The 20136-nt window shown below is 45.3% G+C and overlaps 1 protein-coding gene across 2 annotated transcripts in view; it reads right to left on the reverse strand.

The window, feature by feature from the left end:
- Positions 1-16317, reverse strand: part of LOC138520888 (transmembrane domain-containing protein TMIGD3-like) — a 66793-nt gene extending 50476 nt beyond the window's left edge. The window contains exons 1-2 of one of the 2 annotated variants that reach the window (XM_069633301.1): positions 16158-16317; positions 13015-13335 (exon numbers count right to left, since the gene is read on the reverse strand). In XM_069633301.1, the coding sequence (XP_069489402.1) occupies positions 13015-13335; positions 16158-16197 (361 nt within the window). In that variant the 5' untranslated portion in view covers positions 16198-16317. The remainder of the gene's footprint in view (positions 1-13014; positions 13336-16157) is intronic. The other variant, XM_069633300.1, reaches the window with a different exon arrangement.
- Between the last annotated feature and the right edge of the window lie 3819 nt (positions 16318-20136).

Genomic DNA, 20136 nt, shown 5'->3' on the forward strand with positions numbered 1-20136 from the left:
ATCATATGATAAATCATTTATAATGCGCCAGTACACAAGTGTTTGAAGGCTTGAGAAAACAAGGAAGGGGAAGACAAAGGGGAACAAAAAACAATCTTACTAGTGTCATTCAGATTGGGCAAGTGCAAGGGGAAGGGAGAGGAGAAGTGCTAGGGGGATGGAAAGGGAGAGTGCAAGCAAGGCTCAAGTAAGTGCTGCTGAGGTGGCCGGTTCTATGTAAGTGCAAGGAGTCAGGGGACTGTAGGGTTGCAGATACATTCCCTAGAGTGCGGTAGGCCCGGAGGCAGTGCATTGGGCTAGTGGCTGTGAAGGAGCCTGGTGCCCATGAGGTTCAGAGGGAGGTCAGGTAACCAGTTTGTGCAGCAGACAACGACACAGTAGGGGAGAGATAGAGAGAAAGAAATCAGAAGTGAAAAGGAAGGTCTTGACTTGCTTCTGGAACCTTAGGTGATTCTGTTCAAGTTTGAGAGAGGCAGGGAGGCTATTCCAGAGGGAAGCACCAGCCGAGGATAGAGATCTACCCTTTGCTCTCTGTCTGGAGAAGCGTCAGATGCTCAAAGAATTGAAGGTGGATGAGCGCAGTGGGCGCAAGGAGGAAAGTGCTTAGGCCGAAAGAGTTGGATGTAGTGTGGTCGCCAGCTCCAGAAAGCCTTGTGGACAATGGAGAGGGTTTTGAACTGGATCCTTGCAGCCACAGGGAGCCTGTGGAGAGATTTCAGGGCTGGAGAGATACGATCCCTGGGCTTGAGGCCAAGGACAAGTCTTGCAGTCCCGTTCTGGATTAATAGCAGAGGGTGAAGAGTTGAAGCAAGCAGATTTAGAAAGAGGCTGTTACAGTAGGCCAGACTAGAGAGAACCAGGCCTCTGGAGACAGTGAGCTTCTGGGGGAAAGTGAGAAAAGGAAGAATGCCTCTGAGGAGGTACAGCTGCTAGTGGGACTTTTATGTGAGGAGAGAAGGAGAGGGTGGGGTCGAAGATGACACAAAGGTTTTTTGCCTCGCAGAAAGGCGTAGGTAGAGGGCTCAAGGAGGGCAGCCAGAGTGAAAGAGGGAAGGCAGGAGCAGGGGTCCCAATGAGAAGGATCTCAGTCTTACTGGAATTCAGGCAGAGATCGTTGGAGGCACACCATTCCTGGATCACGGATAGACAGTCAGGAAGGAGTGATAGAGGAGAGGAGGCAGGGGGGACCCTGAAGGAGAGCTGAGTGTCCGCAGCATAACGCTGAAAGTTAGGATAGAAGGTAGAGATGAGATGGGCCTGTGGTGCCAGGTAAATGTTGAAGAGCCAGGGTGAGAGGTTAGAACCCTGGGGAACACCACAAGTGGAGAGAGAGGTGCTAGAGAGAAAGGACCCCGGTTGGACCTGGGAGGTCGATCGTAGAGGAAGGATGTCAACCAGGCTAGGGCCTGATCCATGATGCCCAGGTTGTCACAGAGACAATTGATTAGGATGGTGTGGTTGACCGTGTTGATAGCAGAGGAAAGATCAAGGAGGATGAGGACAGAAGGAAGGCTAGAGTTTAGATTTGAGAGCAGGTCTTCACGGGTGTTCAGGAGAGCAGTTTCCATGCATCTGGCTGCTCTAAAGCCAGACTGATGGTCATGGAGACAACCAACATATTTGGTATGGAGAGTATGTTGGGAGATGGACAGCTTTTCCAGGAGTTTGCCCAGGAAAGGAGTGATAGAGATCGGGCGGCAGTTTGCGAGAGAGGAAGGATCGGCAGAAGGCTTCTTAACGAGGGAGTGCACAAGGGAGTGCTTTTGGTCATGTGCCACTTGCAGCCAACTCTAAACCCAGGTAAGTGTCACTACTCACATACTTTAATTTACCAAAGTCAAGACCTAGATTGACCCGATGGATTTGACCCTCATCTATAACCATAATTTTTGTCTTTTTCATATATATAGCAAGATCATTTTTAACGACATATTCCATCAAAGCTCTACATTTACTTTTCACCAGTGGTCGAAGTGTGCGAAAAGAAGTAGTGGAACTATGTTCCCTGCTGGTCTGCCCCGCTCCCCACAAACCCCATTGCTGTGCCCCCTCCCACACACAGTCCAAACCCCCAAACAAACACACCTACTATTTATGGGAATGTGCAGTGCAGTGCACTGAAATGCAAGCTTCAAATTCTTCCTACACTTTTATTTTAAAACTACCATTCCAGAATGGTTTCTTTTTAAAATAAAAGTATAGGAACGGTGAAACTTAAAAATAAAAAGTATAGGAGCACCGCTCCTGACCGCTCCCGCCCACTTCGACCTCTGCTTTTCACACCGCTAATGGTACGGTCCATTAGGACCAGGTCATTGGCGTAAAGGTCACTGGTAACTAGAGTGGTGCCTATTTTAATTGAACACCCCTGCTTTGACAAGACCGAGTTTGAGAGATCCGACAGATATAGGTTAAACAACAGGGGGGCCAGCACACACCCCTGCTTGACCCCCCTTTTTATATTCACTGCGTCTGACGAAGAACCCTCATCATCCAGTCGGACTTGCACACTCTCATGATGCATACCCCCGGGCATCCAGACCACGTCCATCAGCCCCGGGAGCAGGCATCATGTTGCCTTGAGAAAACCCAGCAACCCCTGCTAGGGGCTCATATGGGACATCAGTCCCGGTGCCATAGGCGCCAGGCTCATAGGTGCACACTTACCTGATGCAGACCATGCTGCAAGAAGATCCAAACCCATGTGAGGCCTAGAAGGGACTACTTTACCTTAGGGACTATTTTGTTACTCGGGTGTGGTCGGGGAGGAATACCTACCTGGGACTACTTTGAAGGCTATTTAAACCACACCCAAAGAGCAGCACACGCTTCGCGTTATTCTGCATCCAGCAGCGTAACGTTCATCGTGCCAGCAGCAGCATCCAGCCTTCTGCCACGCCCGCCTCGAACCTGGAGCACCTAGAAAGAAGAAAAGAAGCAAAGGTTAGAACAAGAGTATTACCTGATTTCTTACCTGATTCCGGATTCATCGCATCTTCAAACCAGAGGAAAGACTTTGTTTTAAAAGCGTCGCATCACAGCAGCAGCGCCACGCCATACTCACCGTTCCACGCATCTCTTCGATCCGGCGCTGTCTCCATCTTTACATCGCCGAATCCCCACACCTAAGGGGGACAAGAAACAACAAGGTGAGCAGAGAGAACAGACAGAGACAATCTCTTTAGCCGCCATATGCTTACCTGATTTTACCGCCGGAGGTATTATTCATCAGCACGCCACATCTTCTTATGCCGCACCTGTAAGAAAAGGAGAAAGCAGCAAGTTTAACCCTTGGCATTATTCACCGGACAGTGTTGGGTAACACAGACTTTTACCAGAGCGCTTTCAGCAGTCAATCTTCTTATTCGGTCAAAGTTGCAAGATAAAAGAGGAATTGGGCAGGAGTGAATTCCAGACATTTTGAACTCTTACGAACTATATACTTACGGCTCTTCACCAGGACCTTTTGGAGTCAGGATTCGTCTACAACTCTTCCAATATTTTCAGGCCAGTGAAGTAACTGGTCATCAACCCGCCCCTGCGTGCTTCGCAGGATGGAGGGCTCATCCTTCAAGACTATAAGGTGAGATTACTGAGAGGGCACAGAGGTGATTAGTGGGGAGGACAGTGGGGGAGCTATCACTTGAATCCACAAGTGGCTAAATCCATCTCTCCACTTGTAGGAGAATATTTCTACAGGTCAAGCAGACAAGATTAGTAAGGCAGATCCAGTCAGTCATCGCTGCACTACACATCACGTGGGTGGAGGCCGCAGCAGTCCTGGTCCTACCGACGCCCCTGTAGGAGCCAGGTGAGCGTAACACACACTTGTATTTGTATGAAGACAGATTAATATGTCCAAAAGCCAGCTTCGGGAAGCCCAGCTTCTTCAACTTCTATCGAAATGTAACATGGTTCACTGAGTCGAAGGTCGCTGTAAAATCAACAAAGATGAGGCATTAGGCCGGGCTGCCCCCTTTTGGCCAATTCCAGAATTAATGGGTCCAGCAGCCTGATGTTATGCCTGGTACTTGGCACCGGCCAAAAAACCAGTCTGTGTAGTGTGCAAAATGTTATCGTGTTCTACCCACCTCGGCATTTCCGCCCAAGACAAACGATGCAAACAGTTTCCCTGTTACATCCAAGAGAAAGAGCAGACGATAATTTTCAGGCCGCTCTCTATCACCCTTTTTGTAAACGGGTAACAAAATAGCATGTTGCCATGTTTTGGTAACCAACCCCCTGTCCGCAGACCTTGTCAAACAAGATTTTCAAACTTCTGGCCCAATCAGTTGGATTTGTCTTGAATACTGCATTTGATAGGCCATTTGGCTCTTGGCACGAGAACCCTTGAGATGTAAAATAGTTGTGTAAATATCATCCACTTTAATACCCAGCGGCCAATGGTCTGTACCTGTGTGTTCCGAGAGAAAAGGGACCTGTTGGATGTATTTCGATGATATCTAAGCAGTCAGCTTCCCTGCAGGGAGTGGACTTACTAACCCTCAATGGCTGCCCCACTTGGCCAGCAGTTGCCAGATGTCACAAGTATTATTATTATTACATAAAACAGCAAACATCTTTTTCGCACTTTCTTTTATCTCTCATCTATCTACCTATAATGTATAACATATGTATCTGGCTATGCCTACTTTAACTTCACAGAGGGTTTTCTTGGCATGTCAAAGAAGAATACAGAATGTTGAGCAACATAATTTTTATAACTAGTTACTTATAACGTGCTTAATACCGAGAGGTTTCTAAGCGCGGACCCGCGGATCGAACCTATGTTGCTCCTTGCTCCATGTAGTCTTGCTGCCAAGGCGAGCACGTTGCCCCTGAGCTATCCTCCCAAGACAAGATACATCACAAGATATGACTTTGGGGGCTATAACATGCGGAGAGGTGTACTGCACCTATAGTTTTAGACATCATTTTCTTTCCATTAGCAAGTTTTGACATTGGAACTAGCTGACATATAAGGCCACGATGACACAACTCACCTGTAGGAAATGACTACAAGTATGTTACCACGTCGCAATGCCTACATGGCCCAACCAATGCAGAGCTATTGCCCGCCTTTGTTCAAAGAATGGAAAGTTGATAATGATGGGTGGACGACAAAGGGCTGTGAGTGCATTCACAACCAGGGAATCGTGAACGACCCATTGTGTGTACACCTAAAAATGCTTGACCACCTGTCTGCCACCCTCTTACTGTAGTCCCTGATGGATAGCCTTGGAGCTCTATCGATGTTGGTCAAAGGTGCAGTCATGCTACGCTAATGTCAGGACTGTCGGGACTCAGGGCTAGCTAGCCTTTTAGTTGAAGCCCCTGAGCTTCTATCCGGTGCTTCAACCAAAAGACCCAGGGCTACAGACACCTCCGCCCCACAACCCCTAGCAACATCTCTGTATACATGTATGGGAACAAGCGAGTGCACAACAAACGTCCCAGGTGTTATTGAGCTCATCTGTGATGCAAAAAGAGTGCATCAAAGTGAAAACTCTTTTGTAGGGTCGTGCATTTTGTGTAAGGTAGTTCAACTTTGTAAGTTGGGCATAGTGTTGCTGAATGCTCGTTTTAAGTGTTTCTTTTGTTTCCATGCTTTCCTGTTATTGTTGTCCTTGTTTCTGCTTGGTGCTTTGCTGTGTTGTTAGTTTGTTTATTAGCAGTAACACTTTATGTCCTAGGGCTGCCAGTATTACTGTAGATAAAGGATTTATTTACAAAGATTCCAATACTTAACTATCAGCTGCTCCACGGTGAAGGGTGTGGCTTTCATTGGCCAATTGCATTCTCGCTGTGGCCATTTGGGAGTGTTTGAATGTGCCAGTCTGTGATTGGTTACTTGTGTGTGTGTGTGTTAGCTCCATGATGATGTTCTATTCAGTGTACATTTTACCTGTATGTGAAAACTTTTCACATCTGCTTTATTTTACAGGACAATATTAATGCTTACACATTAGTATTTTTGCAAAACTATTAAATGACATACATTTTCAAGACCTGCTATTGGGGGCTGTGGTCTGACTGTGCATGGCTTTGTTAAATCACTGTGTGATAGTTCTTGTGCCAAGGAAGAAAGCAGCCATGCGTGATACGAATGGCAGGGCATTGTGCGGATGCTAATGAGGAAAGGCTGATTTCGGGAGCATGGATCATACGTGTTGGCCAGAGAAATTTGAAGGGCAATAAGAGTGCAGTGCAAACAGGGACTTGGTGTTGAGATAGGACCGACGGCGTAAGGAGTTTAACAAATGGCTTTATTTAAGTTAAACTATGCACAGGCAGCAGACGCACCTTCAGCTTAAGGTACTCGAGGCAAACTGTTGGCCAGTTCAAAGCATGCAGTACATCGACATTCCGAGAGAATCCTAGGATGCAGGCGTTCTCGGAATGTGTATGCATGAATGGAACACAGCATAATAAACCTCAAAGGTCTGTAACACATATAAACGAAATGATATGACATTTAAACCTAACACATCTCCCTCCCTTAATGTGCAAGAATTTTAGCTAAACTATTCAAGGTAATAGTCTTTAAAATGATCAGGCCGTCTCTTTGTTCTTTTGCAGTTGTCTCCAGCATTGGATTCATCCTCCACTTGCCCACTAATGTTTGTAGGTGATTGATATGTAACTCCTTCACCTCCTGGTTCCTCTTGACTCTCATCATTGACATTGTCTCTCATTACATTTTCTCTGTTCACATTTGGTGCACATTTGACTCATTTAGATTTCGACCAACACTCACCCCCTTCAAGAATGACCACGCTACTTCTAATAGTTTCAACTCTCTTGGGACCTAGGAATTTGGTTTCTGTACACTTCGCACAAAAACGTGGGTTTTTGATTAACACATAATCTCCCACCGACAACATCATCTCTTTTACATTGACATTAGAGTTGAATCTCTGTTTGTACTCATTCTGCGCATCATGAATCAAATTCATTATTGTCTTTCTATCTACATTCACACATCCTGATGCCTCTAGCCATCCAGGACATAACCTGGTAGCTGGCTGCCTACCTTTTAATGAGACAAAAGGTGACACCTTGGTTACTGAATGTGGAGTAATACTATAATTCCACACCAATTCTTTCAACACTTCTGACCATTCAAGACCTGAGTTGTGAGCTAGCTGAATACCCCCCTTTAATGAATCTATTAGCCCTCTCCACCAAACCATTCGCTCTAGGGTGGTATAGCGCGTTTCTCAAATGTGTGAAACCATACCTGACCAGGAATTCATTCATTCTCTGAGAACAGAACTGCACCCCGTTTTCTGTTATGATCTCTGTGGGAAAGCCCTCTCTGTGGAACACGTCTTCAAAGAATGAGACCATTAAATTCGTATTGGCCTCTCTTAGAGCCTTCCACTCAACCAACGTGGTGTGATAGTCTACAAGTACTACCATAAACCTAAAGCCATCGCCCAAACCTTGTATTGGGCCAATTATATCCACAGCTAATTTTTTCCATGGCTCACATGGAACTTGAACAGGGTTAAGCGGCACTTCTCTGACTACTTTTCCTGTATCCGCTTTTTCACATTCATGACAACCCCTCACCTTTTTTTCCACCATGCTGTCCATGCCTGGCCACCAATACGATTGTTTTAACAATCTTTTGGTACCGCTTATTCCAAGATGCCCTTGATGAGACAGATCTACTAAGCGGCCCCTAATACCTGAGTGAGGGATAATCTTGGACCCTCTCCTGAGTTTTATTCCATCTTCAGACAGATTTAGCTCTTGATTCACCTCATACATACGATCGAAATTCCTATCTAGAGCATCCCTGCTGGATTAATTGTCCACTCTTTCACCCTGGTGATAGATGTGTCACATGCATCTGCTTCTAGCCATTCATCTTTCCCCACTGCAACTGCTGACATGTCTGAAATAGTTATATCTTCTTCCATGACTATTTCTGATGTGCCCTCAGTGTGTTTCACTGGCATTCTAGACAGGCAATCAGCCACCACATTTTCTTTACCTGGAATGTGAACAATCTTAAAATTGTATCCCTGCAATCCCACAATCGATCTAGCAATCCTGGGAGAGCCTTTTGCCCAATCACAGCTACTTAAAAGTTGAACCAGCGGTTTATGGTCAGACTTCACTAAAAATTCTTGCCCCCACAAAAAGAAACGTAAAATATACAATGGCCCAGTACACCGCTAATGCTTCTCTTTCTATTACTGAATAATTACATTCAGCCCCCCTCAGAGGCCTGGAAGCAAAAGCAATCACCTGACATTCTTTCCCTGAGTCCACTTGTTACAATGAGGCTCCTAACCCAATAAAAAAAGCATCGACTGTAAGCACAGTTTTCCTACTGCTAGCAAAACTACCAAGAGATGGTGCTCCTGATATCCCTTCCTTTATAGCAGCAAACGCTTCTTGACACTCAGGAGCCCATTTGAAACTCACTCCTTTTTTCAATAAGTTCCTTAGGGGTGCTGAGATAGTGGAAAATTTTTCCACAAACTTATGATAGAACTCCGCCATACCCATAAATGATCTGAGTTGATCTTTATCGGTAGGTGGAGGTACTTCACATATATTCTTTTAGGTGATATCCAATGACCTGACACTGTGTGTCCCAGGTACTCAACCTCCCTGAGACTAATGCAACATTTTTCTCTTTGTACCGTCAGCCTGAAGATTTCAACCTTTGAAGAACATTCCCCAATGCCACATCATGTTCACCCTCTGAATTAGCAAAAACCAAAATGTCGTCTTGAAACACAGTAACATTCTTCAGACCTTTAAGTACTTCCTCCATGACTCATTGAAACACGGAAGCAGCTGATGCTATTCCAAAAGGCATGCGCAAATACTTGAACGTGCCCTCTGGAGTGACAAAAGCAGTTACATGCTGACATTTGTCCGATAGCGGCACCTGGTGATATGCTGCAGAGAGATCTATTACTGAGAACCAACTAGGTTCGCCAAGTGTAGCCAGAGTCTCAGAAATTATGGGTAGAGGGTGCCTTTCAATGAAAATGTTCTTGTTTAGGTGCCTGAGGTCAACACATAGTCTCAGGCTACCATTGTTTTTCGTTACTAGGACCACAGGGGAGAGCCATTCCGTTCCATTGATGCACTCAATCACACCTTTTTGAATCAAACTCTGAAGTTCCTCACAGAGTTGTTGCCGAAGTTTAAGTGGAACAGGCCTCACGTTATGCAAAACCGGCTGTGCATTAGGCTTGAGCCTTATGTTGTGCTCAAAGCCATTCAACCTTCCTAGGCTGGACGTGAAAACCTCAGGAAAATCTTTGGACCACCTGTCCTCAATGTCTGCAATAGTTACAGGTTCTGATGCACTTGCTTGTATATGGACACCTAATACCCTTTGCTCTTCCCAACCCAGTAATGACGCTCCTTTCTTTGCAACCAGAATTTTTGCCGAACATTCTCTCCCTTTGTAAGATACTGTGCCATGAAACTCGCCAGTGAGGGCAATGTCTGAATCTCCATAACCACAGGGTTGTACTTCAGTGGGAAGAAGAAGATCAGGAGTCTTGCCTAGAATATTCTTGAAGGTATCTTCTGAAATAATGGTCCAAGGCGAACACGAATCCACCTTCATCTTGATGTGGCACCCATCAATCATGAAATGATCAACTGGTCCCTTGGCATCACCTGATACAGCATCAATCTGGAACACATGCCTAGCATCTCTCTTCTGGACAGGCGGCTCATCTGGCATTCTTTGCAGGGGCTGTGTGGAAGATTGGTATTCTGTGTCTCTTTGTTCAAGACAATTCACCGAAGCATCTTTACACATATTCGCAAAATGACCCTTGCGCTTGCACTTGTAGCATTCTGCAACTCTTGCGGCATAGGATGGAAAATGTGATGAATGCCTGGTACTTCCACATCTAGAGGACCTCTGATTCCACCAATCCTTCCTGGTATTCCCCTTCCTCTTTGGCATGACTGCACATACCCCTTGTGCCACGATGTGTGATGATTGCTTGTCAGTTTTCATTGCCCTCATGTATTGAGAGGTTTGCACAATGCAGCGTGTCAACTCCACCGCCTGCTCTAACGACACATCCTTGGCAAGTAACTTTACTTGTACCCTGGGACTGTTGGTGCAGCACACTAGTTGGTCCCTTATGAGGGAGTCTGTGAGGTCCCCAAAGTCACACGTGTGGCTCAATGTCCTCAATGAAGCCACATAAGATTCCACATTTTCTGCACTGTCCTGTGCCCGTTGAAAGAACTTGTGTCTTTCAAATGTCACATTCTTCCTGGGTCCAAAGTGATCCCCCATCTTTTCCAAAGCAATTACGTACTCATCAGCGTCTCCAGATCCGTCCTCCACCACACGTGTGAGGCCATCGAATACAATGCGCCCTTCTGGAACCAAATTGTGTAAAAGAAGTGCTTTCTTCCTGGCAGAGCTATACCTTTTGCCCCCAATATCAACAATGTCATTTTTGAACATCTTGACCCATCTATCCCATCTGACTGGGGGCCTCCCAGATTCGGTGAGGAATGGTGCAGCCAGAGGAATTGCCGCCGCCATTATGCCAAAGTTAGAGGTGAGATCTTGGTCTTGCAGTGTAACACTGAACAATGGCAGAATAGGATGAGCTGGAAAGCCTGGCAAAATCCAAGAACTTGATGTGATAAGCACAGTCAATTATGACATCACAATGGGCATCAGCAAAGGGAAACTCTAGTGTGATGATTCCAATAAGAACACAGTCAATTATGACATCACAATGGACATCAGCGCAGGGTATGGCCTGCTGAGGGCACTGAGCAGAGTGCCCAGCAAAAGACCATTTGTTGCATCACAATACCTAAATGGAATGTCAAAACTCTGTCCTGGACGAGAAGGCTGTGCCAGTTGCTGGGCAACCACTTGCAGTCTTTGAAATTGTTTCAGGTGGAAACTTCCCCTAGAGGCCTTGAGATTTCCTTAGCATTTCCCAAAATATACATAAAACCTCTTGTGTGGTTCTCATACGAGAATACACACACACTCTGTCATGAACGTGAGTATGGAGTCTTTTCCAATGCTGATGTGTGCTCCACCCCCTATTTTTGGGCACCCCCTCTGACCTGGAATGTGGGGCCGCGCCTGCTGCCTGGTGCACTGGCTCAAAATGTTGAGAGTGCGCCGCTCTGAACTCCCATGCAGGGAGGAGCGGCGCTCGTAGGGCACAGCGGGGTGCTGCAGTCTTCAGTAGGGAAGTGCTGCTGGCTTTATCCTTCCTTTTATTTCCTTCTCAGCTGCGGGAGGGGAACAGCTGAGTGTAAGCAGGGCTTGTCCTCGTCGCCAGTGTTGAGATAGGAACGACGCCGTAAGGAGTTTAACAAAAGGCTTTATTTAAGTTAAACTATGCACAGGCAGCAGGCGCACCTTCAGCTTAAGGTACTCAAGGCAAACTGTCTGCCAGTTCAAAGCATGCAGTACATACACATTCCGAGAGAATCCTAGGATGCAGGCGTTCTCGGAATGTGTATGCATGAATGGAACACAGCATAATAACCCTCAAAGGTCTGTAACACATATAAACAAAATGATATGACATTTAAACCTAACACTTGGCGATCTGGTTCCATGTCATTTCATCGCTGGATGAAATATCAATGGGTTTTTTTCAGCTGATATTTTAATGAAAAAACTCATTGGAATAGTTTTTTTTAAATTTTTGAGCGGGTTCATCCTGCAAGCCCCCGTCCCCTATTATTTTTTACCTATTCCTGACCATCCTCACCCCATATATATGCTTTTCTAACCCCACTAAAATTTCGATGAGTTTTTTTGTTAAACTAGCCACAAAATGTCATCCAACGATGAAAGAACGCAATACCTGTCGTCTGGCCCACATGAGGGAGTGGGGTATTGGGAACCTCCAATAAGAAGTACTGGCAGAACTAATAGGCCTAGCTTTACTGTTCATCATAAACCACTTTTGTCCTTTGAGGACCTTCAAAATTATCCTGCTCAATATATAAACAAAGCCAGCGCTGATGTCTTTGCCAATGCCTGTTTTAATATCTACTCTCTGGGAAAATGACTGTTCCCTTTCGGAAACCTTTAATATAGCCTAGGTTCCTCTGAAAAGCAAATCACATCAGTGCACATGTGCACTGGTACATATTTGATGCAGGAAAAATCCCAAATGAAACACAAAGGAGACCGTTTATAAGGAATAAGGTGCATCCCAAAGTAAGCAATGGGATACAGGAAGGTCAGGTTATGTTATGTCTTCGCGGTCCTCACGCTAGTCAGTCATTTCCAGTATACTGTGAATTCTCCTCAGTAATCCAGCAGTGCAAGGTTCAAAGACTGTGCACGTTTTGTCACTGGCCTAGAAGTGGACGTTCACGTGATAGGCTGATTATTTTATATATGGCTTTGAAGTGTTGGCGGAAGGCTGAATTTATATTGTTGACCCTGAACTGTTAACCAGAAGCTGGGGTCTGCCACATCAGGCTCTCTAGATGTTTTGGACTACAATTCCCATGATCCTTCAACACTGACTAAGCTGGCAAGTGGTGATAGGAACTCTAATCAAAGGTGGAGGGCCATGTGACGGCAACCCTCGGCTAAATAAATGAGCCATCAAACTCCCTCTATATTTTCAAGTTCTAGACAACTAAATAAAACTCAAACAAACTGACTTCTTGGGGCACTGAAATTCATCTTTGATATTTTCCATTAGAAAATATGACATTCTAGTTTGAAATGGGCTTGATCTTCTCTCTTTCTTGCCATGTTTTATTTATGCACATTTTTGTAGAGTGCGGCACACCCAAAGGACTCATAGTGCTAATAAATAGACAAACAAGACATGCAGAAAAGAGTAAAGAAAACAAAGGTTGTGTTGGATCACTCAAACGACAAATATCTCACAGGCAACCTAAACAAGTGAGAAGCACACTTCCACAGGTGGAGAGGCACTACACGGCACTAATGGAGAACAGAGATTGCAATGCTATTGACTAGCCTTCAGAGCTTAACGTAGTTCTACTCACCATCAACCTCGATGTGCGTGTAATCCATAATGTCGAGTAGGAGCGGGCGCTCAATGCCACACCAGTACCAACCAGTGTCTTCTTTTTTCAGGTTGCTCATGGTGACAGTAAGCATTCCACCAGTACCTTTATCCTCTAGCATAAGGTTATTATCATCGTTAGTACTCTGCAGGGTCTGGCGGAGAATTTCACAAGAGCTTCGGTAGTAACCCTTGCACCAGTACTTGACATATTCCTTGTACGATGAATCATACTCGCAATTAATAGTCATTTTGCCTCCAACGTTTTCAACGTAGTTCTTGTTTACGATGCTCATGCCGTCTGTGGATTAGAAAGAAGCGGATATATATTAGTTTAGGTTGGGCACCTTATGGGTTTATTTAGAGCAGTAGAATTTTTCTAGGCATTTCAACATATCTAGATCGGCAACATAAAGGAAGAAACTAGTGGAGTCTCTCTCAAACTAGATGTGTCGGGCACTCTATGGGAAGCCATATTAGTACCTTTAATAGTTTGCCCTACACCACATGGTCGAGCGTATCTGATTGCGTTCTGGATCAGATTCCTGTTTGGAAGATCCTGAACTCATTGTTCCGGTGCTCATCATAAGCCTCTCCAGATAAAATAGTGTTGTCACTTATCATTCCCAAAAATGTAAGGGGTTTGAATGCATGTGAGTAAAAGGAGCTTTCCAGCTGGTGCACCCCAGTCTCTAAGAAGGATTTTCTATGAAAATTAGCAAAACTCCCTGATTACAAAATTTGATTTTACAATCTAAGTTCAACAGAGTGTCTAAACCTATTGTGATGGTGGGTTAAGGGTTAAAAAGAATTGGTGGAAATGGAATATCAAGGGGTCATTGGAGTTCCAAACATATAAGGAAAGTGAACGATTACAACAAAATTATTTAAAAATTGCAAATTCCCAAAACACACATTCAAAAAAGGCATTACATTTTTTTTCAAAGATCCATCCCGCTTTGGGACCCTTTAGAAGTTAAGACTCAATTGGCAGGAACAGAGCTGGGCGGCTTGAATCTGACTGCATTTTGGGTATTTTTGGTATTCAAATGTACGTATATATTTTGGTCTACTACCCCATTTCTCTCGATGATTATTACATGGATATTGGATTCAATATCCAATTGATGTGCGTCACTTTCGTGTGTTATGCTCTATGTCTTTGAGCATTGAGTGTGTCAGTCCAGACCTTCTGTTTGGGATCCGAAAATGTGAAGAATTTCAGTAATTCTGACGACGGCCCGCTAATGCAAAGATTGCCGAAATTTCGTCATTAATGTGCGTCAACCATCTTAAAGGAATCAACATCATGAGAATAAACGGGATCAGTGCAGATCACATAGAAATGATTCCTGAAGTATAATAACATTAAGGGTATTGAAAGACAGTGATAAGACACAGCCAGTCTGTTAGCGATAATGGGTGTAGGTTGGTAGGAAGGTTGTGTCTGGGCATCCAGTCGCTCTTGCTGGGCACTCCAGTTGGCCATTCCCCACCTGCTCCTTAGTGGATTCAAAATGGCTGCTCTTAATGGTTGCGGAAACTGATTAAATATTGATTACATCTTTGCACAAAGGGGGAGAACCATGAGAAAATCGGGGGGGGGGGGTGGTGGTTCAGAATATCACTAGTGGTATTTCTTTTGTAGGCAAGATTTTAAGTTCCCCTGTGTCAAAAATGTTACCCCCCCCCACAATAAGTAATAGTTTCCTTTTATTGTTGTTGTTGATTTACATCTTTTTTATTAAAATAAATATAACACACAAACATAGAAAGAAAATGCCAGAACAGCAACTAATACCCTATTGGGGGAGCAGCATACAGATCAGGAGAATGACATTTTGGGGGCACAAAAATAAGGAAACAGGGGGGACATGTTTTTATGTAACAATGCATGCAACAATCGCCCCGCTTCCCTTCCAAGCGTTATGTTAATAGCTGCTATTGTTTCCCATCCGCAGAGCTGGCGCTACACAGGATTTTTAATTACCAAGTGTAGCTTTGCCACATGTTTGTGGCCAGTGCTTAACATGTGAGCTATCTGTCCGGACATACATAACTAACTGTTGACATTAAAAGGCAAAGTGGTGTTGGGCAAAAATCTTCGACTGGTTGAACATCTCCCAGCTGAAAGGGGGTCCTTAGAGAAATCTGATTTGGGGGGAGAGGGTGAAATAGTACCTTGACAGAAGTAAAGCACAGGAATCATTTCACAGGCTGTCCTCTTAGTAAAAGTAAGTCTTGCCTTTTGTTATATGTATGAAAGTGCTTTGATGCTATAAACTATGGGGGAAGCGCTATACAAGTGCAAGATAACAGGAGATAACATATAGCATTACCATTAAAATCTTTTCAGAAAAAACTATGATTAAGGACATGGCATTATTCAGGCGGATAGCTCAGAGGTTAAGAGTGCTCACCTATGACCTGCGCTTTGCGAGATCAGGTCCTGGTATTGCTAACAGTGAGCTTCCTCCTTCCAAGATCAATGCATTAACAATAACAGCACTTAGATACGAGGGGAACAGCGTGAAGCGCTATATAATACACGAGTAATGCTTTTAATGGTAAACCTTCACTCAGCAACTCAAGATTTTATCCAACAAGTTTGGCAGATATCCAATTTTTTCTCAAAACTCGACAGAGGACACACACTAGAAGGACATGGTAATATTATATCTCAGCGGGTTAATGCACCTACCGAAGTGACCCATTTATCGGGCTGCGATTAGTTTCCAATCACTTCTGGCTCAAGCATCATTTATTTGTATGTTTTCGAGGTATGATAAGCAAGTGCCTACATATCGTTGCTAGCATATGTATCATGGTACATGGTTCGCCAGGAGTAACACCCGAATATTGAGGCGCGAAGCCACTCACACGTTTTATGTTAATTAATGCCTCATCTATCCAAGCATTTCATTGCTGAAATGTGTAACCACCCGCACTCCTGGTGTTTGAAGACATTTGTTCTGGCCGATTACAGTCCACTGCAACCCCAAACCTTGGTAGCACTAAACACCGAGACAGGCAGCCGATATAAAGCTCAGCGAGGCCCTATCAATGGCAGGTGAGCGCTTTACAAATCACACGCTACAGTAACACAGGTGTTCTGTCGGTTACCTGCTAAGAACGGGAGCGCCAACAGGAGCAGCGCCGTCATTTCTGGAAGGAGCAGTGACCCGCGGGAGGCGCTCGCGCCCTGGCTTTTGTGGTGTGCCCTGCGATGCGACCCCTCTCGAGCTGCTTACTGCCCGCTACGGGAAGTGTTTTAGGGAACTAGAAAACAATTTTCAGCCTGAGCTGCTTGACAGTCGACCGGGCAACGCGCTGCGAGGCAGGGAAGGGCGGGCCTGCGGTTTGGCGCCAGACTCTGAAATTTGCACACAGCATTTTCACAAGCAGTCTGGGTGTGCCAATGCAGTGGAACGCTGCATGACCAATGCGTGGACAGCCTAGGCAAGGTCGGAGCCAGCTGCAACATTTTGGGGGGGCTGGATGACAGTTTTGAAAGCTGGCCGTGAGTGTGCCACTCACACGCACGCACACGCACACCCTGAGCCCAGGAGGTCGAATAGCTTCTCCCCCTGCCTTTGGCCCATTAGGTGAACCTTTCGCTCTAATTCGGAGAGCCGGGGCCAGTAGCTGAATTAATCCACGCCCTTTCCCCACGTGCCTTGAAGCAGCTCTCCCACAATGGGCGCTTTAGCCCTCGCTAAATAAAACGTACACAGTCAGGGCGTTTTCAGCTCCTACGATTTCACAAAAATGTAAACACGGCGACAGGTGCCTTAGGAATTCTTCCTTCAAAGGAGATTTGCTAAATTGTTCCAATTTAGGGCAAGTTGCCCGTTTTCACTTATAGTAAAGCCCGGTACTCTTTCAGCAATGCTGATTCAATTAAAGTTTTTATAAATCTCTCTGTACATGTCACCCAAAGGTGGCTGGGCTCTTCTGCACAGGAATCCAGACTTTGCTAATGGCGACCAGGAAGTCGCCTACATCATGCCACTGGCTCTTTGCCCCCCTCCCCCTCTGCTGGCACCGATCTGTTCTTGTCATCTCTCACCAGGGTCAGGCTGGCAGCGGATCTGGCCAAAGGCACCCAAAAAGGGGCCTCTTTTGCCTCATGCTGATTGGTGATTTTTCCCAGACAAATTGCCTCACGCCAAACTTGAATGCTGTTACCACTAGCAGATTATGCAATAAAATCCGCATTATTTCAAGTCAATGAGCCTCATTGTACCAGTGGGTTACCGGCAAACTTGCCTTACTGTTACCGGCACCCGATATCCCAGTGTTACCGGGATATTACAGGTGACGGCAAGAAAGTCCCACAGGACTGACAAATTCATGCTGGTCCAGTTAAGCTGCGGGATCCGGTATTACCGCCCGTTTTACCAACATTTTTACTGTCCCGGCACACTCGTAATGAGGCCCAATGTCATTCCTATTATGGAGGTGCATAGGCCTCCGCTGGGGATATGCAGAGTTACCGCATGTGGTAATTGCACCAGGGCTGCTACTGCCAATTTTAACGGAGGGTTTACCTCCTTGTTATAGTAAATTTTTTTCTCAGGCATGTGTTCTTGATATCCATATTTTGAAGAGGCGAAAAAAGGGCGATATTCAGAATAACGGACAGCTTTACCACCACTGCCAGACTTGCGGTGAGAACCAAAGGGTTTAAGCAGCACCAGGGGCCTTTTACAGCAATTATGTGATATAGGTGACTTTAAAAGCAATAACATTGGTCAATATTTTCAACTGCACAGAGTACTGAAGGTTTACGCTCACAGTGCCCTGTCCAGGCAGCTTCTTATTCATATTCTCTCTCTCTCTCTCTCTCTCTCTCTCTCTCTCTCTCTCTCTCTCTCTTTCTCTCTCCGCCTCTCCCCTTCCCTCCCCCTCTCTCCCTCCCCCTCTCTCCCTCTCTTTCTCCCACCGCCCCCTCTCTCTCTCTCTCCCTCCCTTTTCTGTCTCTCCCCCTCTTCCTGTCTTCATCTCTATCCCTCTCCCCCCTCTCTCTCCCTCTCTCTCTCCATCCACCTCTCCCTCTCCCCATCATCCCCTCTCTCTCTCTCTCTCTCTCTCTCTCTCTCTCTCTCTCTCCCATCTCCCTGTCTTCCCCTCTCTCTCCCATCTCCCTGTCTTCCCCTCTCTCTCCCCATCTCTCTCTCTCCCTCCACCTCTCCCTCTCCACCTCTCTCCCTCTCTCTTTCTCTCTCTCTCTCTCTTTTTTTTCTTCCCCCCTCTCTCCCTGTCTTTCACTCTCTCCCCCTCTCTCTGTCTCTTCCCCTCTCTCTCTCCCTCCACCCCTTCCTCTCCCCCTCCCTCCCTCCGCCCCTCTCTTCCCTCTCTTTCTTTTTCTCTCCCTTCCTCTCTCTGCCTCCCTCACCCTTTCCCCCTCTCTCCCTCCCTTTCTTTCTCTCTCTCTCTTTCTCCGCCCTCTCTCTCTCCCCCTCTTCCTCTTTCTCACCCTCTCTCCCCATCTCTCTCTCTCCCTCCCCCCTCTCTCTCTCCCTCCACCTCTCCCTCTCTCCCTCTTTCTCCTTCTCTCTCCCTCTTTCTCCTTCTCTCTCCCTCTCCCTCCTTCTCTCTCTCCCTCTCTCCCCCTCTCTCTCTTCCCCTCTTCCCCTCTCTCTGTCTCTCCCTCTCCACTCTACCCCTCTCTCTCTTCCCCTCACAATCTCCCCCACTCCCTCTTTCTCTCTCTCTCCCTCTCTCTCTCCCTCTCCTCTCTCTCTCTCCCCCTCTCCCTCTCCTCTCTCTCTCTCCCTCTCTCCCTCACTCCCTCACTCACTCACTCCCTCACCCCTCTCTCTCTCTCTCTGTCTGCCACTCTACTTCTCCCATATTCTAACACGAATGAAATCTCTCTCTCAAAAATTGGAATTACATATTGTCGAAAGCATATTTTCGGTTAGAAGGAAATATGCTTGTTGGTACCTTTGGCATTCTACAAAGAATATACCATAAATGGATGCCTTGGAGTACTCCTGGAAAGCTAACGCTAACTGCGCAAAAAAGGGACATAAAAAAGAAAGTGTCTGAGTTTTGGGATCAGCCAAATGTTATTAATGTTGGCTCGAAGTCAAATAGTGGCCTGTTTCTTGAAGAGTATTTAACGAGAACAACGCCCCTAAATATATCCTTGCATATCCGAGCACTAGCACTTTTCGTACCTACCTATTAATGAAATTCAATATGACTGAAGCGCTAGCAACCAAAGGCGATATTATGAATATTCCACATGAAATGAGAAAATGTCGCCTATGTAGCAATAATGTCTCTGAGTCACTTTATCACTTAATTATGATTTGTGAAAGTCTAACCATGATTAGAACCAAATCTTTAAAATCTTTTAACAATGCTATTGATATGACACACACTACTGAATTATGGATGTCTTTTATGAGAGGTAATGATATTAATCTAATATACAACTTTGTTATATTCTATGTAAAGATTGTTGCGATTTGAAAATGTATTGAAGTATTTTAACGTGCCCTTGATGCTATATATTTTTAAGAATAGTGTGATTTTAGCTTGTATTAATTACCTGTATATGTTTGTACGTTCCCTGTGTTGTACAAAGCCTTTTGGCTAAAAGTATATCTTATCAATAAATAAATAAAAATATTGTCGAAAGCTTCAGGAAGCGCGCCGAAAAAAAAAGGTGCACCATTGCCAAGATCTCCACGAATTGCCCCTAAAGAAGTAGCACTAAACGTGGCCAAACCAGCATTAAATGTCCTTAAAGCACCTGAATAAAATATTGATTTAATGTGCCTTAAAGGGGCGCAGTGCTGTTTTGAAAGTATGAATACATATTAGGCAGATCTGTATGCAGTATGTTGTTTGCATTGCAGTAATAAAGACATTGAAGACCCTTTCCCAATACAGTGATTCCTCACAGAAGAAAGAAACGTCCAGAACCTCCAAAGCAGATATGTAAAGGTCTTCAGGACCTTATCACCTATTGCCAAACTTCCTGTAACAAAGATATATATTTTGTTGTCTGTAGGCAGTTGTGGTCATAGAAAAGGGTTGACTAGCCAGATGTTTTAGACTACAACTCCCATTAACCCCAGCTAGCATA

This window comes from Ambystoma mexicanum, chromosome 13, assembly GCF_040938575.1.
Source record: "Ambystoma mexicanum isolate Mex_15411 chromosome 13, UKY_AmexF1_1, whole genome shotgun sequence".
Taxonomy (NCBI): domain Eukaryota; kingdom Metazoa; phylum Chordata; class Amphibia; order Caudata; family Ambystomatidae; genus Ambystoma; species Ambystoma mexicanum.